Source organism: Planococcus citri, chromosome 4 (assembly GCF_950023065.1).
Source record: "Planococcus citri chromosome 4, ihPlaCitr1.1, whole genome shotgun sequence".
Taxonomy (NCBI): domain Eukaryota; kingdom Metazoa; phylum Arthropoda; class Insecta; order Hemiptera; family Pseudococcidae; genus Planococcus; species Planococcus citri.
The window spans coordinates 4,962,829-4,986,627 of NC_088680.1; the positions used below are offsets into that span (position 1 = coordinate 4,962,829).

General features: G+C 34.0%; 1 protein-coding gene across 2 annotated transcripts in view; it reads left to right on the top strand.

The window, feature by feature from the left end:
• Not1 (CCR4-NOT transcription complex subunit 1) overlaps positions 1-23,799 on the top strand; it is a 41,705-nt gene that overhangs the window by 9,292 nt on the left and 8,614 nt on the right. For both annotated transcript variants that reach the window (XM_065360893.1, XM_065360894.1), the window contains exons 12-32: positions 3,894-4,174; positions 4,292-4,540; positions 4,629-4,816; positions 8,149-8,273; positions 8,366-8,558; positions 9,286-9,501; positions 9,591-9,734; positions 10,019-10,198; positions 10,315-10,542; positions 13,932-14,066; positions 14,150-14,354; positions 14,432-14,703; positions 14,786-14,926; positions 15,012-15,167; positions 15,270-15,410; positions 15,496-15,711; positions 15,803-16,015; positions 20,885-21,027; positions 21,116-21,388; positions 21,483-21,597; positions 21,691-22,063. In XM_065360893.1, coding sequence (XP_065216965.1) covers positions 3,894-4,174; positions 4,292-4,540; positions 4,629-4,816; positions 8,149-8,273; positions 8,366-8,558; positions 9,286-9,501; positions 9,591-9,734; positions 10,019-10,198; positions 10,315-10,542; positions 13,932-14,066; positions 14,150-14,354; positions 14,432-14,703; positions 14,786-14,926; positions 15,012-15,167; positions 15,270-15,410; positions 15,496-15,711; positions 15,803-16,015; positions 20,885-21,027; positions 21,116-21,388; positions 21,483-21,597; positions 21,691-22,063 — 4,187 coding nt within the window. The remainder of the gene's footprint in view (positions 1-3,893; positions 4,175-4,291; positions 4,541-4,628; positions 4,817-8,148; positions 8,274-8,365; positions 8,559-9,285; positions 9,502-9,590; positions 9,735-10,018; positions 10,199-10,314; positions 10,543-13,931; positions 14,067-14,149; positions 14,355-14,431; positions 14,704-14,785; positions 14,927-15,011; positions 15,168-15,269; positions 15,411-15,495; positions 15,712-15,802; positions 16,016-20,884; positions 21,028-21,115; positions 21,389-21,482; positions 21,598-21,690; positions 22,064-23,799) is intronic.

The following is a 23,799-nucleotide window of genomic DNA, read 5'->3' on the forward strand; positions in this document are numbered from 1 at the left end:
AAAGCTCTTGAATTTTCCACCCAGGGTTGAGAAACGAGTCATTTTTGACACTTGGGCTAAAATTTCTTCACCAGATTTATTTAAGAATCTTCCTTTTTGATCAAAATGTTGAAAAAAATTCTTCAGCTCGTCAAGTTTGCCAAAAAATGTCCTGTTTTTTTGGAAAAATTCCGCAATTTTGTCATAAATGCAGATAAATGTCCTGCCTTTTTTTTTGTCAAATCTCACAAACGTCGTGATTTTGCCAAAGTTTGCGAAAAAGGACTTGTATTTTGTGCCAAAATTCTTAAAAAGTAAGAAAGTCTTATTTTTGGCCAAATTTTTGAAAAAATCCTCCTTTCTCATCTACTTACCTTGCAAAAAGTCCTGCTTTTTTGGCAGAATTTTGAAATATTAGTCGCGCTTTTTAGCCAATATTTTGATGATGTCCTACTTTTTAACAAAAATTCAAAAAAAAAGTCTTGCAATTTTGCTAGAATTTCTAAAAAAAGTACATGCGCCAAAAATTCAAAAAAAAAATTTTTTTCAAAAAAATCAAAAAAGGTTTTTTTTAAAGTTTTTAAAATTCTCTTTTTTTAAAAAAAATAAATATTCTGCTTTTTTCACTGAAAGAAATAAAATCCTGCTTTTTTGTCAAAATTCAAAAAAAAGTTCATTTTTTGCCCAAAACTTGAAAAAGTTTTTTTTTCTACCTTGCAAAAAAGTTTCTCTTCCATTCATTTGTTTTTTTTTGTTCTGTACTTTTCATTTTTTTTTTTTGTGGAAATGAAAAATTATGACCAGAGTCAATTTACTCCCCCTTTCCAGAAAAATTCTGTTTTTTAAAATCACAATTATAGAAATAGTCCTGTCTTTTTTTATTGAAATTAAAATCTTGTTTTTTTATCAAAATTCAAAAAAATGAAAATTTTAAAAAATCTTGTTTTTTTAATAAGAATTGCCAGTGAAAGGTTTGGTTTTTTTTTCAACCTTGCAAAAAAGTTTCTCTTCCATTCATTTGTTTTTTTTTGTTCTGTACTTTTCATTTTTTTTATTTTTGGAAATGAAAAATTATGACTGGAGTCAATTTACTCCCCCTCTCCAGAAAAATTCTGTTTTTTTTTTAAAATCACAATTATAGAAATACATATTATGTAGTCCTGTCTTTTTTTACTGAAATTAAAATCCTGCTTTTTTTAAATCAAAATTCAACAAAAATTCAAAAAAAATGAAAATTTTTAAAAACTCTTGTTTTTTAAATAAAAATTGCCAGTGAAAGGTTTTGTTTTTTTTTCAACCTTGCGAAAAAGGTCTTCTCCCTTTTATTTGTTTTTTATTTCAAAATTCTGATTTTTATTTCATTTTTTCACATTTTTTTTGTTTTTTTTTTTTGGAAATGAAAAATTATGACTTGAGTCAATTTACTCCCCCTCTCCAGAAAAATTCTGTTTTTTTTTTAAATCACAATTATAGAAATAATGAGTAGTCCTGTCTTTTTTTACTGAAATTAAAATCCTGCTTTTTTTTATCAAAATTCAACAAAAATTCAAAAAAAATGAAAATTTTTAAAAACTTATTTTTTAAATAAGAATTGCCAGTGAAAGGTTTTGTTTTTTTTCAACCTTGCAAAAAAGTTCTTCTCCCTTTTATTTGTTTTTTATTTCAAAATTCTGATTTTTCTTTCATTTTTTCATGTTTTTTTTTAATTTTTTATTATTATTTTTTTTTGGAAATGAAAAATTTTGACTGGAGTAAATTTACTCCCCCTCTCCAGAAAATTCTGTTTTTTTTAAAATCACAATTATAGAAATATGTAGTCTTGTCTTTTTTTACTGAAATTAAAATCCTGCTTTTTTTTAATCAAAATTCAACAAAAATTCAAAAAAAATGAAAATTTTTAAAAACTCTTGTTTTTTAAATAAAAATTGCCAGTGAAAGGTTTTGTTTTTTTTTCAACCTTGCGAAAAAGGTCTTCTCCCTTTTATTTGTTTTTTATTTCAAAATTCTGACTTTTCTTTCATTTTTTCACATTTTTTTTGTTTTTTTTTTTTTTTGGAAATGAAAAATTATGACTGGAGTCAATTTACTCCCCCTCTCCAGAAAAATTCTGTTTTTTTTTTTTAAATCACAATTATAGAAATAATGAGTAGTCCTGTCTTTTTTTACTGAAATTAAAATCCTGCTTTTTTTATCAAAATTCAACAAAAATTCAAAAAAAATGAAAATTTTTAAAAACTTATTTTTTAAATAAGAATTGCCAGTGAAAGGTTTTGTTTTTTTTCAACCTTGCAAAAAAGTTCTTCTCCCTTTTATTTGTTTTTTATTTCAAAATTCTGATTTTTCTTTCATTTTTTCATGTTTTTTTTTAATTTTTTATTATTATTTTTTTTTGGAAATGAAAAATTTTGACTGGAGTAAATTTACTCCCCCTCTCCAGAAAAATTCTGTTTTTTTTAAAATCACAATTATAGAAATATGTAGTCTTGTCTTTTTTTACTGAAATTAAAATCCTGCTTTTTTTTAATCAAAATTCAACAAAAATTCAAAAAAAATGAAAATTTTTAAAAACTCTTGTTTTTTAAATAAAAATTGCCAGTGAAAGGTTTTGTTTTTTTTTCAACCTTGCGAAAAAGGTCTTCTCCCTTTTATTTGTTTTTTATTTCAAAATTCTGATTTTTATTTCATTTTTTCACATTTTTTTTGTTTTTTTTTTTTGGAAATGAAAAATTATGACTTGAGTCAATTTACTCCCCCTCTCCAGAAAAATTCTGTTTTTTTTTTAAATCACAATTATAGAAATAATGAGTAGTCCTGTCTTTTTTTACTGAAATTAAAATCCTGCTTTTTTTTATCAAAATTCAACAAAAATTCAAAAAAAATGAAAATTTTTAAAAACTTATTTTTTAAATAAGAATTGCCAGTGAAAGGTTTTGTTTTTTTTCAACCTTGCAAAAAAGTTCTTCTCCCTTTTATTTGTTTTTTATTTCAAAATTCTGATTTTTCTTTCATTTTTTCATGTTTTTTTTTAATTTTTTATTATTATTTTTTTTTGGAAATGAAAAATTTTGACTGGAGTAAATTTACTCCCCCTCTCCAGAAAATTCTGTTTTTTTTAAAATCACAATTATAGAAATATGTAGTCTTGTCTTTTTTTACTGAAATTAAAATCCTGCTTTTTTTTAATCAAAATTCAACAAAAATTCAAAAAAAATGAAAATTTTTAAAAACTCTTGTTTTTAAATAAAAATTGCCAGTGAAAGGTTTTGTTTTTTTTTCAACCTTGCGAAAAAGTTCTTCTCCCTTTTATTTGTTTTTTATTTCAAAATTCTGATTTTTCTTTCATTTTTTCACGTTTTTTTTTTTGAAAATGAAAAATGATGACTAAAGTCAATTTTCTCCCCGTACCCCCCCTCTCGCACCCCTCCCCCTCAAAAAATCTTATTTTTCCTAATTTTTCTCCATTTTGAACTTCAAAATATTTCATTTTGTTTTTCCTTTTTTGAATTTTTATCAAAATTGAGGGTGCAGGTGCCTCTGTAGGAGTATTGTGATCCCATTTTGGAAATTAGTTTATTGAAAAAAGGGCAAAAAAAGTATTTCCCTGTAATTTTTTCAAATTTTCCTTCTCAATTTTGAAAAGAAAGAAAGATTATGAAAACGTTTATATACCTTGGAAGTCGATAAAATATTTCAAGTCTCATTAAATGGTAAAAAAATTGTTTCGTCTTACTTGTTAATTTTTCAATAATTTTTCGAATAATTTTAATAGGTTTTTTACCATCCTTTTTTTTATCTTTTGCTGAATTTAGTTCAGTTTTATTACATTTCGGGCGATTTTCGCTTCATTATCTATACTTCGAGTACTACATACGTATTTTCATCTTCTAATTTCGTTTTATTTGTTTGTCTTGCAGAAACGTAGCACCAGAAGTAGGCGAAGGTATATTAACTCTGATATCAAACTGTAACTTACTGATGAACAAATCGCGACCAGCTCCGCCAGGAGTTCTGCGCACCCATCGCAACATCGATCCGCCACCATTTAATCCTAACCCAGCCGCGACTATTTTCTCAACCGCTCCGACGATTACGGCGCCCACCGCTGTAGATCATTTGGCCAATCTAGGCACCAGTTTGGCCAACTTGAATCTGACAGCTGCGCCTCAACAGACTAGTAACTCTTTCAACTTACCAGGTTCGTGTGAAACTGCAGACTGCAGTCAGTACAGATATAATATACGAGTGTAATAATTTGTCCATTTCCATCGTACATGGAATTAATTTTATTTGACGATTTCGTATTATGTTGCAGCTACCTTAGGTCCTTTGGTATCGACTCCAGGATCTCCGTCCAGACTGATAAATTTAACGCAGAATTCGCCTTTTCCATTGCTATCGCAAATTAGCAACGCTGCCGCCGCCGGCGCTGCTGGCGGAGTTGGCGCTGCCAGTTCGCAAGTTAGTCATGGAACGTCATCGACGCTGCTACCGGCTAATAATATTGTACCGTTGAGTCGTATGGTACCGCAGGCTAATGCAATTGATAAGAATAGATTAGGAGGTACGATACGGTGATTTTTTTTTTGAATGTTTGTATTTGAAATGATACCTAGATGTATCTTATCGATGTGAATTTTGCTCTTGTGCAGGTGAAACTAATACCACCGGATCGAATCCCGGTGATATTAATTACCCTACGCCGTCCAAAGAAATCGAAGACGAAGCTAATAGCTATTTTCAACGTATTTACAATCATCCGCCTCATCCGACCTTGTCCATAGACGAAATAATCGACTTGTTGAAAAAATTCCAAGAATCGCCCAATAAAAGAGAAATTGTAAGTAGAAGAATTCAATGAGTTGGGCAGTAAGGGCGAGAGGGGTCATTCTAGGTTAAATAAGCTCAGTTTTGAGTTGAAGAATTCCGATTGTGTATTCCTCATATGGCCTATGGGGAATGGTGAAAAATCGTTCATCATTGGATCCCCAAAACCCCTTTGAGGTTGGAGTGAGGTTTATTTTTTTCAGCAGTTGAAATTTCTTGTCATGAAAGAAGCCCAAATTTCGAGTCCAATTGCTCGGAGCAGCTGTAATTTGGATAAAATATATTCTGCGGTGTTTTTTGGAGTAAACGAGAGTAGTTTCAAAAATGTTTGCCCAAAATTTCAAAAGTTCAAAATTGAGCTTTTTTTGAAATCTCAATTTTCAAGTTTGCTGAATTTTGAAAATATAATTTGAAAATTTGAAGAAAAAAAGGCACCCAGGCAGCATTCATTTTTATAACATAACTATGAACTTTTTTCGATAAGATTTCTAAAAATGGAGGGGGGGTGGTCAAAGCCCCAAAATTTTGGTCAATATGTAAAAAAATTTCAAATATTGTGTGACATATCGTTTCATATGTTTTCGATAGCGCTAAGTACGAATATGAACTTATTTTTCTGGTCTTACTCCACCCCCCCCCCCCTCTTGACCCTTAAATTTCTCAAAAGTTGAAAAAATCGTGTGACATATGGTTTGTTGGGGTTTTGATAGCGCTGAGTACGAATATCAACTCAATTTTTCAATCCGACCTCTCCAACCCTTCCCCCCACCCCTCGTTGAACTCCCAAAATTTTATGAAAATGAAAAAAACTGTCTGACATATGGTTTATTAGGTTTGTGAGAGCGGTGAGTACGAATATCTCAACCTATTTTTTTGATGATTCGATTTCCCCAACTCCCCTTCCCCTCTACTGAACCCTAAAATTTTATTAAAGTTGAAAAAACCGTGTAACAAATGATTTATTATTCGATTTTTGGGAGCGTTAAATGCGAGTATCAGCTTATTTTTCTGATTCGACCCCTCCAACACCCTCTTGAATGTCTGTGGGAGGAGTTGGAAGAGTCGAATCGAAAAAATAAGTTTATATTCGTATTCAGCGGTCTCGAAAACGTTTAAAACGACACGTCACACGATATTTGAATTTTTTAAAAATATTTTGGGGCTCTACCCCCCTACCCTCACCCTCGCCTTCATAATTTTGTGAATGGTGATTCTAATCAACTGACGGATTGAACTTTTTTTTTTTTTTTGATTTGGCTCTACATTCCAAGAGCTATTCGCTGCATGCCGTCAAAATCAGTGTTGCCACTTTTTTAATGATGTAGTAAAAATTGGTTTCAACCCGAAAAAATTCTCTAAAATTAGGTACGTAGAGTAGAACAACTTATCAAGCCGCTATGAATCGAAAGATCAAGCAAAAATTTATCACCTGTCAAAATTTCAAGTACTAAAGTGCGGTTGTCGATTTTTGGTGAATTTTTAAAAATCAAAGTTTGGCCAAAAATGAGCGAAAAAAATCAAAATTTTACCAAATTGACCAAGAAAGCTGAAATTTGGGATATATCCTATTTTCGACATGCCAAATCGATTGGAAACTGTTTCAAACCGTTTTGAGCAGTTCTGAAGCCTCCAGCAAATTTTTGAATCTCGAAATTCTCACAAAATTTCGTCAAATGGAGAGGGAAAGCTGAAATTTACTCTACACTCCAATTTTAACACTCTCTGAACACTTTGAAAATTCCTGGAGCCTCCATCAAATTTTTGAAACTTTGAATTTTCACAAAATTCCATCAAATGGCGATGGAAAGCTGAAATTTACTCTACACTCCAATTTTAAGATCCTCTGAAGACGACTTCAGATAGGGTTCAAATCATTTTGGAGCCTTCAGCGAATTTTGAAAATTACTGGAGCCTCCAGTAGATTTTTGAAACTTGAAATTCCCGCAACCTTTTACCAAATGGAGTTGGCAAGCTGAAATTTACTTCGCAAACTAATTTCAATACGATATGAAGTCGACTACATGGTGGTTTCTAATGGTTTTAAATGATTTTGAAGCTTCCAGCTACTTTTTGAGAAGTCGCTGGAGGCTCCAAGATTACTTGAACCCACTTGAAGTCGTCTTCAGAGGGTGTTAAAATTGGAGTGTGAAATAAATTTCCGCTTTCCATCTTCGTTTGATGATTTTTTTTGGGAAATTTCAAGTTTCAAAAAATTACTGGAGGCTCCAGTAATTTTCAAAAAGTCGCTGGAGGCTCCAAAACGACTTGAAATCCACCAGCAGACGACTTCGTAGCGTATTGAAATTAGTTTGCAGAATAAATTTTGACTTTCCAACTCCGTTTGATGAAATTTTCAGGAAATTTAAAGTTTCAAAAATCTACTGGAGGCTCTAGTAATTTTCAAAAAATCGCTGAATGCTCCAAAACGACTTGAAATCCACCAGCAGACGACTTTGTAGCGTATTGAAATTAGTTTGCAGAATAAATTTTGACTTTCCATCTCCGTTTGATGAAATTTTCAGGAAATTTAAAGTTTCAAAAATCTGCTGGAGGTTCCAGAACTGCTCAAAACGGTTTGAAACAGTTTTCAATCGATTTGGCATGTCGAAAATAGGAGGTATCCCAAATTTCAGCTTTCTTGGCCAATTTGGTAAAATTTTGATTTTTTCCCTCATTTTTGGCCTAAATTTGATTTTCAAAAATTCACCAAAAATCGAAAAATGCACTTTAGCACTTGAAATTTTGACAGGTGAGAAATTTTTGCTTGATCTTTCGATCTACTTTTGTACAGTTTGAAAAATTTTGTGCAAGTCCTATGTTGGAACGCAAAATCTGACTAATAATTTGGCTTATTGAAATTTCAAGATTTTTGCAAAATTGGTCATACCAAGTTTTTCATTTTTTACAAAAAAAGACTATTGTAAAAATTTGTTACGTACTGACCAAAATTTTTAGGCTTTGAAACCCCCCCCCCTCCTTCAATTTTTAATTTTTAAAATTTTTGGCAAATATTTTTGAAACTGTGTACTCTCATTTACTTTAAAACACCGCTAGATAGATTTTCTTCAAGGTCCACTGGTCCTGTGCAGTTGGACCCCAAATTTGGGTTTCATGAAGAATAATTCCAAGTGCTAAAAAAACCTCTCACCTGTCCCAAGCGAAGTTAGAGAGCCAGAGATAGCGAATTTCTATCTTTCCTAAAACCTACAAATAATTTTGAGCAAAATTGAAGTACTTGAACCTGAAACTGGGCTTATTTAACACGAAATAATTCAAGAAAAGACCAATCAACTAGATTAGCGATGATGTAATATTCGATAATATTGTGTGTTTTTTTTTTCGTAGGAGGTTTACAACTGCATGATACGTAATCTATTCGAAGAGTACAAGTTCTTCCCGCAGTATCCAGATAAGGAGTTACATATTACCGCACAACTGTTTGGAGGAATTTTGTCTCATGGACTTGTACCGTAAGTGAAAATTATACTGAAAAGTTTTAAAACCCTAAATACTCGTACATATTTCTTATATTGTATTCTTATCGATTTTTCCCCCTGTTTAGACAACCATCGCTTTATGGAATCGGCATCAGGTATATCGTGGACGCGCTGCGTAAATCCACCAACAGTAAAATGTTCTCGTTCGGTATCGCCGCTCTGGACCAATTTAAATTCCGACTGAAAGAGCTTCCTAAATTGTGCGAATACGTCATGGCTTTGCCACACTTCAGTGATTTTCCACCTCATTTAGTCGAAGTAAGAAAAACAGCCTCATCGTCATCATAATATTATGCGTCATTCTCCATTATTATTGTGGTTATTTTTATGGACGGATCGATCGACTGTTGAACGATTCTGTTGGTTGTTGTCGTCGTCGTCGTTTGAAATTCGAGCAATATTCGGCCACCAAATCAAGACACCGGTGGTTGTTAACGTTGGATGATTTTCTCGATCAACGATGAGGTTGGGGGAGGGGTTACGACGAACGTGTCGCTATTTCGTTATCATAGATATTTTTTTCCTCGTGGTTAACTTTTAGTCTTGTTTCGGAAAAAAAAAGGTTTTAAAAAATGCGTCGATATGAATTTTTTACGCGATCGTTCGTTCATTTTCGGTTTTTATTTTTTTCGCTCGGGTTTTTGAAATTTCGTCGCTTCGGGAATAAAAAATTTTAACGTGTCAAAATTGCAACGATTTTATTTCACACGAGATTTGATTATTTGGTTATCGAAAGCTCGCTTCGAAGTAGAGAAAATAACGCTAAAGAGGCGATTGCGTGTTATGGAAGATCGCTAGCTTCTGCACACGTTCGTCACCACCGCCATCATCAGTATCATCATCATCGCTATTACAGTGTCGTCTCATTGTTGGAAATTCGAGAACAGAAAGACGACGACGACAACGATCGCCAAGAGAGGGTGTTGTAGGAGAGAGTATCGATAGACGAAAAATGATCTCACTTGTGTATATATTTAAATTACAGCTAATCGAGTACGGAGTGCAAGGTATCGATCCGCCGGCTAAAAGCCAAGCAGCCATTTCGAGTAACGTGGTAGCTGCGGCTGTAGCAGCAGCCAATTCGGCATCTTCGGCTGCTCCTTTTAAATCCATCACGATGACTAGCGCAGGATCAGTAGCGGCGGCCGCTGCTGCGGTTACTAATGTTTCGCCAGTTGCCAAGATTGGAACGCCGACTAGGGTGAGTTTTAGTTTTTTTTTTCCTGGCTGACGATTGAGAAAAAGTAATTTGTATTTTAAATAATATATATATTTTTTTCTTCAATGTAGCCATCTATTGCGAACGCTACGAATATCGATACGCTGTTGGCATCTACGGAGAAAGACGAAAGGATGACTGTGCCACCGGAAAGTCTACAGGATAAGATTGCTTTCACGTTTAATAATCTGAGCCAGATGAATTTAACCGTCAAGGTGAGCCTTTCTGTTAATTATTTGGGTACCAGCTTCGTCGATTGTGGTTTAAGATCACGAAGGACTCTCTAGCTCGTGGCTGGATTAATCATTTCTTTTTATTGTGATGGAATTTCAAAGGAAAATGCATCAAAATTTTTCCAGCCTGGTACCCCTTATAAAAAGCTTTAAAAATCGTGTTTATACGAGGTTGTTATGGTGATCTGAGCTGAACGAGGAGATCACTACTCGTTGTTTGTTCGTCACGATGTGTAATAACCGGATATTTTTCTACGATTTTTTAGTGCGAAGAACTACGAGACCTGATACGAGAAGAACATTACCGATGGTTGGCCCAGTATTTAGTCATGAAGAGGGCAACGATAGAACAAAATTTCCACGGATTGTATTCGAATTTTTTGGACTGCTTCAAAATCAAAGAATTGCATAAGCTGATCTTGACCGAGACTTATCGTAATATTAGAGTGAGCATTTTTCTTGTATTATTTGGTTCCCTCTTCTTCCAAGAGGATCAAACAGGGAAAAAATTAAAACGGTATGGAATGAATTTAATTAATACGATTTTTTTTCTGTGCCTCAGGTGCTGTTACGTAGCGACAAATCAATAGCAAATTTTTCGGATCGAACGTTGCTGAAAAATTTAGGCCATTGGTTGGGTATGATGACGTTAGGCAAGAATAAACCGGTCCTAATGGACGATCTGGATATCAAGATGTTATTGCTGGAAGCCCATTCCAAAGGACAACACGAAATGCTGTACGTTGTACCGTTCGTCGCCAAGATTTTGGAATCGTGTGCCAAGAGCAGAGTAAGTGTTTGTGTCGAGTACCAGCTGGCTCGTTTATTACCTTTTTTTCGATTACGACGAGGTTGTCTGCCGTTGATATTCGAAAAAGCTCATTTGGTAGATTCTTAGGTGGAGAAGGGTGGGAGGAAGATTGCAGGCTGAGTGATTTTTCTTTCGTTGCTCAGCGATGAAGTCCTGAGAAGAAAAGAGAGCAGTTCAATTTGTCACCCCTCAAAATTTTGGAAGAACGTTGATCTGATGAAATTTTGATTCCTTCTCACACTTCGAAAATTATTGAAATGTTCTCCATTTCATTCGTTTTTGAACAAGACGAAAGAAAAAAAATTAAAAAATTTCAACTAAAAAAATTTTTGATGAATTTTTAAAAATCAAATTTAGGACAAAAAATGGCAAAAAATCAAAATTTTACCAAATTGGTTGGTCTAGCGAGCTGAAATTTGGATTGTACCCTATTTTCGACCTCCCGAATCGATTGGAGATGATTTCAAACCGTTTTGAGCAGTTCTGGAGCATCCTGTAGAGTTTTTTAATTGAAAATAGTCACAAAATTTCACCCAATATTGCTGAAGAGCTAAAATTTACTTTATACCCTTTATTTTAACTCGCCGAGTCGATTGAAAGTGGTTTTGAGTTATTCTGGAGCCTCCAGCCTTCTTTTGGAAATTCCAGATTTTCAAAAAATTCTCTAAAAACTGTTCAAACTGACATTAGCTCGTATAAATGTGATATGGGTTTGTTAGTGACCTACTTGACCGATTGCACGCCATTTTTCCAAAATTGATTTCTGTCAGTTCGAAATCGTGATATTTCTCCAGCAATTTCACGATTGAAAATTTGGAAAATTCACCATCCCTGCTAATTGACGAAAAAAAATCTGTTATTCAGTTTATGCCCTATTTTTAACGTGACAAATCGGCTAAAAATGATTCTAGACCGTTTTAGAGCCTCCAGCAATTTTCTGGAAATTCCAGTTTTTCCAAAAAAAAAAAAAATTATAAAATCTGTCGAAATGAACTTTAGCTTCTGTAAAAGTTTATGCCCTATTTTTAACGTGACAAATCGGCTAAACATGATTCTAGACCGTTTTGGAGCCTCCAGCAATTTTCTGGAAATTCCATTTTCTCCAAAAAAAAAAGTTATGAAATCTGTCGAAATGAACTTTAGCTTCTGTAAAAGTTTGTGCCCTATTTTTAACGTGACAAATCGGCTAAAAATGATTCTAGACCGTTTTGGAGCCTCCAACAATTTTCTGGAAATTCCAGTTTCTCCAAAAAAAAAAAAGTTACAAAATCTGTCGAAATGAACTTTAGCTTCTGTAAAAGTTTATGCCCTATTTTTAACGTGACGAATCGGCTAAAAATGATTCTAGATCGTTTTGGAGCCTCCAACAATTTTCTGGAAATTCCAGTTTCTCCAAAAAAAAAAAAAGTTATAAAATCTGTTGAAATGAACTTTAGCTTCTGTAAAAGTTTATGCCCTATTTTTAACGTGACAAATCGGCTAAAAATGATTCTAGGCCGTTTTGGAGCCTCCAGCAATTTTCTGGAAATTCCAGTTTCTCAAAAAAAAAAAAAAAAAGTTATAAAATCTTTCGAAATGAACTTTAGCTTCTGTAAACAAACACGTTCAGTATACTTGTTATTGGTCTATTCGATTGAATATGCATCAATTTTCCGAAATCGATCTCTGCCTGTTCAGAATTGCATATTTTCAAATTTTCAATTTTCCAAATAGCTGGAGAAATAATGAATAAAAATGGCGTATAATTGAACAGGTGGGTCACTAACGATCATTAATCACGTCTATACGGGCTGAAGTCAATTAGGACTATTTTTATGGCATTTTTGAAACTCTGGAATTTTCGAAATATGGCTGGAGGCTCCAGAACGGCTGGAAACTCATGGAAAGTAATCGAGTTAGCATGTCGAAATTAGATATCGAAGTGAATTTTAGTTTTCCATTTCGATTTGGTTAAATTTTGTGGAAATTCCACTTCTCAAAAACCTGCTGGAGGCTCCAGAACTGCTCGAAACGGTTCTAAACGGTTTCTAATAGATTCGAGGGGGGGGGTCGAAAATAAAGTTGATATTTTGGCTTTCTAGGTCAGTTTGGTAAGATTTCGATTTTTTTAAATCTTTGGCCCAAATTTGGTTTAAAAAACTCACCACAAATTGAAAAATGCTCTTTGAAACCTGAAATTTTGGCAGGTGACGTGTTTGAAATTTTTCCTCTTTTCTCTGTTCCTTTCGAAATTTCGATTTTTTATTAGATGGCGTGAAATTTTTGGAGGGGGGAGAGGGGCCGAAAGAGAAATGTTTGATTCGACCCCCCCCCTTCCTCCACCATCACAAAAATTGAGACATCGAGAAATTGTCATTTTTCAATTTTTATATCAAACTTCGTAATTTTTCTTTCAAATTCTCCTTCGTTTAGAAATTTTTGAAAATTTTTTTCTTATGTAGGTAAAAATCGGAAAAAAATTGAAAAATTTCAAATTTTTGAATTTTTCAAAATCTGACTCTTGTACCCCCTTTTCCCTCTCCCTTCCACCAATAAAATATTTTGAAAAATATGTTCTGCTAAAATTTCTGTATTGGTCATGTTTTTTCTTCGCTAAAGCCCTTCTCAAACGATTTAGGGACTAAAATTTTTAAATTTCGAAAAAATTAAAAATATTATTTTTCTTTTCTTTCCTTTGTACTTTGATGCATTTTGGAGTATTTTTGATATGAAAGCTTAATAAATTGTTCAAGACATGAAAAAGTATCTCATTTTCGATTTTTTTTTTTTTTTTTTTTTTTTTTTTTGAAGGAGCAATTTTTGATGTTTTTTTTATCAGCTCGTAATATTTGGAAGTCTGGAAAAATCATTTCAGGTTTCAAAGTCGTGTTCTTTCTTAGCCAAACGCATTTTTTTCAAACACCTCACACTTCCTTTTTCACCTCTCTCGTTGCCTTGAAAAATGTAAACAAAAATTCGACAAATATTCGGCTACGAAGAAGCCATCTTTGAAAACTGTCAAATTCTCGCGAACGTTTGTCGTTTCTCGAAGTGAATTTTTCCGTTGGCTAATTCGATTTCGATGAAAAATTAATTTATTCGCGATATATTTCGCCCTAATTAACGTATCTTACTGTCGCGAACGATCTCGTATTGAATGGTGGTGTGAACTTTGAAATTTCGTCTTCGCCCTTTGACCTTATCACATCGCGTATCTCGTACCGTGCTCGTGTGCTATCTTCTGCAATCGTGAGAGAAAGAGAGGGAAGGGAGAAGGAATAATGGCGGCAGCCTGGACGTGTTCGAAGAAGATGCCAGCGTTGAGCTGGAGTTTGACTGGTTGTGGAATTCGCACTACTAAAGATATTATTCGCTGTTTTGTGGTGTAGGTTTTCAAACTTCCGAATCCTTGGACGACGTCTGTGATGTGTATATTAGCTGAAATTCATCAAGAACCCGATTTAAAGTTAAATTTGAAGTTCGAGATCGAAGTTTTGTGTAAAAACTTGCAAATTGAGTTGAAGGTAAGAGCGAAAGACTGAGATCCGATTGACGATGGAAATCGATACGTAAATATTGTGCTAAATTCGTGTTGTACTACTTGCAGAGTTTACGACCAACCAAGTACCTTAGAGATAGTGATATGCTGAAATACATGGAACATCAGCTATCGTCGAATTTGAATAAAAAAGCAGTCGGGCAACCGCAACAAATGCAGCAGCAGCAGACGTCGGTGCATTCGTCGTCACCGCTACCGATGCCACCGGCTCCTACGTCGCAGCCGCCTCCTTCTTCGGCTCCGATTACCAATGGTGAGTGCAGATTTTCATGGTACATGTGCATTTTGAAGCTGGGAGGTGTATTTATTCGATACGACGATGATGTTTAGTTTCAGCGGCTGTATTTACAAGCATGGTATCTACTCCTTCGGTATCGATACCGTCATTTACATCGAACGCTATCTCATCAGTCACCGGTGAAGAAGGTGGCTCTGTTGTGCCTCAACTAGGCAACGTTGGCATTCCTCCGTTGGCCAGTTCGACTCCTACGCCGCCCATGATGCCACCTCCGGTGATCACTCCGGAGCCTAAGTTTAATCTGGTCACCTTTAACGTTGCCAATATACCAGCTTTGGGAAATCTACTTCAAGTGAATAGTCAAGTAAGTGTGTCGATCTCGAACGAATGCGGAATTAGAGAAGAGATCAGGTTTGATTTATGTGAGACTGTTTCTGGGTTTGCAGTTACCTTTATTCCAAGCTCATCCGCAGCTCAAACAATGCATCAAGCCGGCTTTCGAACGAGCTATTCAAGAATGGCTCGGACCTATCGTCGAACGCTCGGTGAAAATCGCTGTTAACACTTCGGAGCAAATTGTTAAGAAGGTGAGTGTCGATGTTGGTCGATTCGATTTTGATATCGATGGAGTACGGTGAGGAGATGATGTTGATTGGTTCGATTTTTGTGTAGGATTTTGCCTTGGATCCAGACGAATCGAGAGTTAGAGCAGCAGCTCATTACATGGTGAGGAATCTAGCCGCCGGTATGGCGATGATCACGTGTCGCGAGCAGATTATAAATTCATTTACGCAGAATTTGAAGAATACCTTTTTGGGTGTTATAATGGTGAGTTGGAGAGTCTGTTTCTTTCTGATTCCTGATTCCTCGTGTATGGCTAGAGAAGGATCTACGAGCATTTTAATCAAATTTTGTGTTATTTGTTTATAGAATGCTACCGCACAACAAAAAGAAATGATCGAACAAGCTGTCACCGCTTGTGTTACCGATAATATGGATTTAGCTTGCGCTTTCGTTCAAAAAACCACCGTCGACAAAGCCGTGGTTGAAATCGATAGACATTTATTCTCAGTGAGTTCATATTTTTGGTTGAAAACTCATTTTTGATTGAACTTTTGAAATTCAACGATGAAATTATGTTTTTTTTCTCACGTAGGAATACGAAAGACGTAAGAACGCTCGTAACGAGGGACGTCGATATTGCGACTCGGGCGTACTCACGTATCAGGCCGAACGAATGCCGGAACAAGTTCGCCTCAAGGTAGGAGGAGTTACCCCTCAACAAATGGCTGTGTACGAAGAATTCGCCCGAAATATACCCGGATTCCAACCGATGACCGATAAAGAAGCAGCCATGTGTACGCCTAAATCGGTAAGTTGTGAAATTGTAAAGAATATTTTTTGGAATCGTATCGTCGAGACGATCTTGAACGATGGAAGATTAACTTTTTGGGCATTTTCAGCAATTCGGAGGAGCAGCCGATGAAATGGGCGTCGTTTACGATAAGATTACCAGCGATTTGGAAATCTATTTGCAAGGTATGATGAATCAGAACGTGATGGGAGCTTCTCTTTCGAATTGCCAAATGAATATCAACATCACCTCGTTAATCGACTCATTATCGATACACCGACGCACTAGAGATCCGTCGACCGCCGCAGCCGTCATTCAGAAGGTGAATTTTTTGGTGATTTGTGTCAACTTGGAGCGTTTTTAATAGTCTTGCTAGTCTTGCTTACATACAGATTTTCGCTGATGTGTCCTGCAATCCTGATTCTGTTCTGATTTTTTGGCAAAATCATCAAAAAAAGTTTTTTTTTTGTTCTAAAATTGTCCGAAAAAGTATTTTTTCCAGAAAATAATTGCAAAGACGTCTTGCTGTTTGGCAAAATAGTGAAAAAGTTCTACTTTTTTGTTACAATTTCAAAAAATTCTTCTGTTTATGTCAAAATTCTCAATCAATCAATCAATCAGTCCTGCCAATCGCCAAATTTTATTTTTCGTTAAAATTGACCAAAAAAAAGTCTTGCTTTTTTCCAAAGTTGCCGGTAAAGTTATTGCTTTGTGGCAAAATTACCCCAAAAAAATCGCTGTGCCCAAAAAATTGCTAAAAAAAAGTCTTCCTGTTTTCTCGAAATAGCGAAAATTTCTCGTGCTTTTAATAAATTGCAAGAATTCCACTTTTATTGACCAAATCCTGAAAAAGCTCCACGTTTTTCCAAAAAAATGTCAATAGCTTCTGTTATTTGCCGAACGTGAAAAGTTACGATTTGTTTCAGAAATATTGTTAAAAACCTCTGTTGTTTTTTTTTAATCTAAATTGTTGAAAAGTCCTACTTTTTCGCCACAAAATCGTAATATTTTTTTCAAAATAGCTGAAAATGTTCCATTTTTTGAAAAATTGTAATAGTGCTGCTTTTTTTGCGAAAATTTCCTCTAAAAAATAATGCTTTTTGCCTAATTTTTACCAAATTGTTGAAAAACATTCACTTTTTTGCCAAAATGCGCACTTTCTTGTCGAATTAACTAAAAAAAATTCACCAAAACGAAGACAAAAAAATTCTGCATTTTACCAAAATTCTCAGATTCTACCATTGTCAAAAAATGTCCTGTTTTTTTGACACAAAGTCCTGCTGTTTATCTAAATTGCGAGAATTTTTGTTTTTTGAGTCAATTTCCTCGAAAAAGTCACTCTTTTTGCCAAATTTGCCTAAAATTCCTGCTTTTCACCAAAATGGTCGTCAAAGTCCACTTTTTCGTCAAAATAACCATAAAAACGTCGTCATAAATTTTTTTTAAAAAATCTGCCTTTTTTGCCAAAATTTTGAAAATATTCCGCAATTTCAAAAAAAAAAGTCCTGCTATTTGTCACATTTGCAAAACATTCACGTTTTCCGGCCAAAATTGTGTTAGAAAAGTCCTGCGTGGTTAAAAATTGCAAAAAAATCAGGTTTTGTCAGGATTGTCAAAAATTGCATTCTTTTTTTGTTTCCGAAATTCCTCTAAAGAAAGTCCTGCTGATTTGCTTAAATTTTTCCAAAGAAACCCTGATTTGTCAAAACAGTCCTCTATCTTGTCAGAATGTCCCATAAAGGCCCTTTTCTGCTAAAATTGTAATGATGATGTACATAATTGTTAAGAAAATCATACTTATTTGAATTTTTAACAAAATTGTAAAAAAAATTGCTTTTTTTACCAAAATTCTAAAAAAGTTTTTCCAGTTGTCAAAAAAGTACAAATTTTGGCAAACTTGCGAAAAGTTCCGCAATTTTTGCCAATTTTTTTTCAAAATCCTCCGGTCAAAAAAGTCAAAATTTTCGCCAAACTTGCAAATAATTTCTGTTTTTTTTTTTTTGAAAATTTCCTCCAAAGTTTCTTTTTTTTGTTGTCAAAATACTCTTCGAAGATTTCCTCATTTTTGCCAAAGATTCACAAAGGAAGGTTTTATTTTTTGACAAAAAATCGTGCTTTTTTTACCAAAGTTGCCGAATACGTTTCACTTTTTTTCAATATTTGCAAAAATCCGAATTTTTTTTGACAGTTGCAAAAATGAAAAAATATTTAGTGTTTTTTTGGAAATTTCTCCTTAAATATTCTGATTTCCTGAAATGTCCTTTTTTCTGCCAAAATACCATAAAAAAATCATCACTCCAAAAAATTGAAAAAAAAATGAAAAGAAGTCCCGTTTTTTGCTAAACTTGCTGGAAAAATCGACATTTTTGCCAAAATTGTCAAAAAAAATCTGTCAGTTAGCCAAAATATTTAGTTTTTTGTCAAACTTGAGAAAAATTCATGTTTTTTTGAAACCAAAATTGCAATAAGTCCTAAAGTCCTTTTTGTCTTCTAAAAATTCAAAATTTTTTTGTGAAAATGGTGTAAAATGTAAGGTGCACCGGGGCAAGTCAGAATGATTTTTCGCAATTTCAACTTTGACCAGCTGTTACTCCCCTTCTAATGAACCAATATGGATCAAATTTATTATGTAGGTTCCCATAAGGGTTCTTAACCTATGGTAAAAATTTGAGTGTGATTGACACAGTAGCTTTTGCTCAGTGGAATAAAATATAAACTGTCCTGACTTACCCCAATTGGGGGAAGTCAGAACAGGCTAAACTTTGCAGAGGCGCAGATCACAAACCGAGCGTCCTATAAAAATTGCACAAAAACAAAATTGTAGAGAATTTAATTCTCTTTGAGATCACTCTCATCAGATTTTCACTAGGACGCACGGTTCGTCCGCTATATGCGAAAAACTAAGCAATAGAAAGTCTGTATTTTAGACCAAATTCAAAATAAGTTCAAAACAACAACAAAATACAATTGAACCAAAGACATCTAAAATGAAACTGAATTGCGAAAATTTTCATGCCGTGATGAAGTAGGGGTAGTACCCTCAAGTCACCTTTAGTGGCACTTTGCCAGATATAAACCTCTAGGCGCTAGAGCAAGTTTTCTAACTTACCCCGAATTCCAACTTCCCCCAGTGCACCTTATCATTTTTTTTTCAAAATTGCGGAGTATTCCCCCCCCTTTTTTTTTGATAAAATTCCTGCTTTTCATTAAAATTAGCGAAAAGTTCCACTACTAAAAATTAAAATTCCCTGTTTTTTTCCCCAAAATTTTTCAAAAAAAGTCCAATTTTTTCAAACATGCTCGATTTTTTTACGAAAGTTGCTTGAAAAAAAAAATTGAAAAGTCCTGTATTTTGAGCCAAAATTGCAACAAGTCCTACTTTTCCTCTCAGAATTGTAAAAAAAACGTCCTTTTTGTCTGTTTCCAAAAATTCAAAAAATTTTTGTGAAAATGGTGTAAAATGTACCACTTTTTTTTTCAAAATATTGCTGGAGTATTTTTCTTCTTTTTTTTTTTTTTTTTTTTTGATAAAATTCTTGTTTTTCATTAAAGTTAGCGAAAAGTTCCACTCCCAAAAATTAAAATTCCCTGATTTTTTTTCTCCTAAAATCTTCAAAAAAAAAATAATTTTTTCAACATGCTCGATTTTTTTGCGAAAATTGTTTGAAAAAAAATTGAAAAGTCCTACATTTTGAACCAAAATTGCAACAAAGTCCTACTTCCCTTCCTTTCCCCTCCCCTCTCCCTTTCTTTTTTTTTTTTGTTAAAATTCCTGCTTTTCATTAAAATTAGCAAAAAAATCCACCCCCAAAAATTAAAATTCCCTGATTTTTTTCTCCTAAAATCTTCAAAAAAAAGTCCAATTTTTTCAAACATGCTCGATTTTTTTTACGAAAGTTGCTTATTGAAAAAAAAACTACATTTTGAACCAAAATTGCAACAAAGTCCTACTTTTCCCCTCTGAATTGTAAAAAAAAAACGTCCTTTTTGGCTCATTCCAAAAATCAAAAAATTTATTGTGAAGATGGTGTAAAATGTAGGTACCAATTTTTTTTCAAAATTGCTGGAGTATTTTTCTTCTTCTTTTTTTTTTTTTTGATAAAATTCTTGTTTTTTATTAAAATTTGCGAAAAGTTCCACTCTCAAAAGTTGAAATTCCCTGATTTTTTTTCTCCTAAAATCTTCTAAAGAATAGTCCAATTTTTTCAAACATGCTCGATTTTTTTTACGAAAGTTGCTTGAAAAAAAAAATTGAAAAGTCCTGTATTTTGAGCCAAAATTGCAACAAGTCCTACTTTTCCTCTCAGAATTGTAAAAAAACGTCCTTTTTGTCTGTTTCAAAAAATTCAAAAATTTTTTGTGAAAATGGTGTAAAATGTACCACTTTTTTTTCAAAATTGCTGGAGTATTTTTCTTTTTCTTTCTTTTTTTTTTTTTTTGATAAAATTCTTGTTTTTCATTAAAATCTGCGAAAAGTTCCACTCTCAAAAGTTGAAATTCCCTGATTTTTTTTCTCCTAAAATCTTCTAAAGAAAAGTCCCAACTTTTTCAAACATGCTTGATGTTTTTACGAAAGTTGCTTGAAAAAAAATCTGAAAAGTTCTGCATTTTGAACCAAAATTGCAACCAAGTCCTACTTCCTTTCCCCTCCCCTCTCCCTCTCTCACTCTCCCTCCAAAAAAATGATCGAAAAAAAGTACCACTTTTGATCAAAGATTCTTGTCAAAGTTGACCAAAAAATCCTGCTTTTTGTCAAACTTTCAGAAAAAAACTTTTCTAAAATTGTTGAGATGTTTTGTGTCAATGTTGCCCAAAAAAGTCAGGTTTTTTGCCAAAAATTGTCAAAGAAAATGTCATTTTTGCCAAAATTTTCGTCTTTTATTGTGCCAAAATCTTCACAAATAAAAGTTCTACTTTTTTGACAAATTAGCTGAAAAGGTGCCATTTTGTTTTCGAAATTGCAAAAAAGTGATCACTTTTTCATTTTTTCCGGATAAACATTAAAAATTCCTTTCTATTCCGTTTTTCTTTCAATATTTTGATTATTCAAGTATTTCAAATTCTCCCCTAAAATAGAAAAATTTCGACTTGAACAAAATTCAGCTTCTTCGTGTTTTCCTGTTTGTTGGACACCTTCATATTTGTAGATAGTTTCGAATTGCTTATTTATGTGCGTTTTATATTTCCGCAGGCTGTGGAAGGATTACTCGATTGTATGAACCAAGACGATCCGGATATATCGATACGTTATCGCGACTTTTACCTGAGAATATTGAAGGTATTCCAAGATCCCAGATCTATGGGTACCCAATGGACGAACAAACAGGTTACGAAGTAAGTCTCCTCTTCTTTTTTTTACTCATTCATTCTTTAAATTCCCAAGACTCCATTATGTAACATTTTCTTTTCGCGTCTTTTACAGAGCATTAATCGAATGCAGAGAAGAATACAGATACAATACCGAAGTAGTAGATTTGCTAATACGATCGCATCTAATTAATTTACCAATGTTCGACGCGCATTTGGCTCATTCCATGGAGAACGGCATGAACTACGTTGCGGTCGGATTCGCCATGCAGATTGTTCAACATTACCTAGTCGAGGAACGAACTCAAACCTTGGTTAGCGAGCAAGATCTGGGATGCTGTATCGAGACATTATCTAGAATCGCTCATTCGCGTAATGCACCCGATGGGTAGGTGTCGATCGAGTCGTGTGATGTGATGTGATGTGTGGTGGTGTTTTGAGAAACCTCTAGATTTATAATATGTGTATTTTTACGATGATAGGTTGGTTACGTTGATCGATATCTTGCGCATGAGTCACGACGGTAATAACTTGACGATGGAAAGAACGACTTCCGGACCTACCTCGTACATTCATTCTGGTATTTTACAAGTCAAGGTAGGTATCATCCTTCGTAGTGTTGACGGCTGCTGCTGAAATGGAAAATGAATTTTTGCATTATGATGTTTTTTCTTTTTTTTGTTGTTGCAGACGAGAGAATGCGAAGATCCGCCGGGTCTGTTCGAGAAAACCGAATACCTGTTACGCGAATGGGTGAACATTTATCAAACGACCGCGTCGAGCAAAGATCCGGGCAAAGCTTTCAGCTTATTCGTGCATCAGATGAACGTGCACGGTATTTTGAAGACCGACGATCTCATTACCAGATTCTTCCGACTTAGTACCCAAATGGTAGTCGAATTGTGCTACCGATTGTTACCCGATCCGGCCACCTTCAGTAATAACCGTATGAAAGTGTTTCAAACGTTGGACGCGTACGTTAAGCTGATAGCTTTACTTGTGAAACATTCGGGCGATACGCAAAACGTTACCACCAAGTTGAATTTGCTCAATAAAGTCTTAGGTAAGTTGTACCAGAGGAATCGAGCGGTTCGTCGATCGATTCGTGTTGCTTTGGGGATTGAATTTGGCTTGTATTTTTGCGATCCCGAAAATTCAGTCCATTTTTGGTGGATATGGGTCTCCCCTCGTTCCAAATTTATTATTACTTCAGCTCCAGTTCCCATCGAGAGTGATTTTTGGGCAAATTTAGTGCAAAAATGGTCCATAAAATTAGGAGTCCAAAAGGCAATCTCGCAGAAAAACGCTTTAAACAAGGGAGCGCAATCGAATATCTGAAGTCGCACTCCCGCCCCCCCCTCCATTTTGAGTTACATCAACTGTCGAAAAATAATTTGAAAGTGACCTTTGTGACCTATCGAAATGGGTTAAAATTTCGTGGAAAATTCAAATATATCGTCGAAAATTGCTTTTGGGCATTTTTGAAAAATTTTGACTACAAAATTGAGTTTTGATTTTTTGGATGTATGATAAAAGTGTCGTGTGACTTTTCAAAATGAGTTAAAATTTTCCAAAAAATTCAAATATTTGGACAAAGAAACGTTTTTTGAGTATTTTTGAAGAATTTCAGGCGCAACCTCCCCCCCCCTTCCCATTTTGAAGAACATCAACTGTGGAAAAATTATTTGAAAGTGGCCTTTGTGACCTACTGAAATGAGTTATAATTTCGTGGGAAATTTAAATATATCGTCGAAAATTTCTTTTGTGCATTTTTGAAGAATTTTTACCCCAAAATTGAGTCTTGATTTTTTGGATTTATGATATAAATAAGTGTTATGTGACATGTGACTTTTCGAAATGGGTTAAAATTTTCCTAAAAATTCAAAATATACAAGGAAATGTTTTTGGAACATTTTTTATGAATTTTGGAAGCAAACCCCGCTCCCCTCCCCCCCCCCCCCATTTGAGTCAAATTCACTGTCGAAAAAAATTATTCGAAAGTGGCCTTCGTGACCTATTAAAATGGATTAAAATTTCGTGGAAAATTCAAATAATATATCGTCGAAAATTTATTTTTGGGCATTTTTGAAGAATTTTAAGCCTAAAATTGAGTCTTGATTTTTTGGATTTACGATATAAGTGTCATGTGACTTTTCAAAATGGGTTAAAATTTTCTAAAAAATTCAAATTTTGGACAAAAAAATGTTTTTTGAGAATTTTTGTAGAATTTTAGAAGCAAACCCCGCTCTCCTTCCCCCATTTTGAGTAAAATTTGCTGTCGAAAAAAATTATTCGAAAGTAGCCTGTGATTTATTGAAATGGGTTTAAAATTTCGTGGGGAATTCAATTACATCGTCGAAAATTTCTTTTGAGCATTTTTGAAGAATTTTGAGCCCAAAACTGAGTCGTGATTTTCTGGAATTTTGAAAAAGTATCATATAATCTTTCAAAATTGGTTAAAATTGTCCTAAAAATTCTGAAGATGCAAGGAAATGTTTTTGGAACATTTTTGAAGAATTTCGAGCCCAAAACTGAGTCATGATTTTCTGGAATTTTGAAAAAGTATCATGTGATCTTTCAAAAATTGGTTAAAATTTTCCTAAAAATTCGGAAGGTGTAAGGAAATGTTTTTGGAACATTTTTGAAGAATTTTGGAAGCAAACCCCGCTCTCCTCCCCTCCCCCATTTTGAGTAAAATTTGCTATCGAAAAAAATTATTCGAAAGTAGCCTTTGTGACCTATTGAAATGGGTTAAAATTTCGTGGGAAATTCAATTACATCGTCGAAAATTTCTTTTGA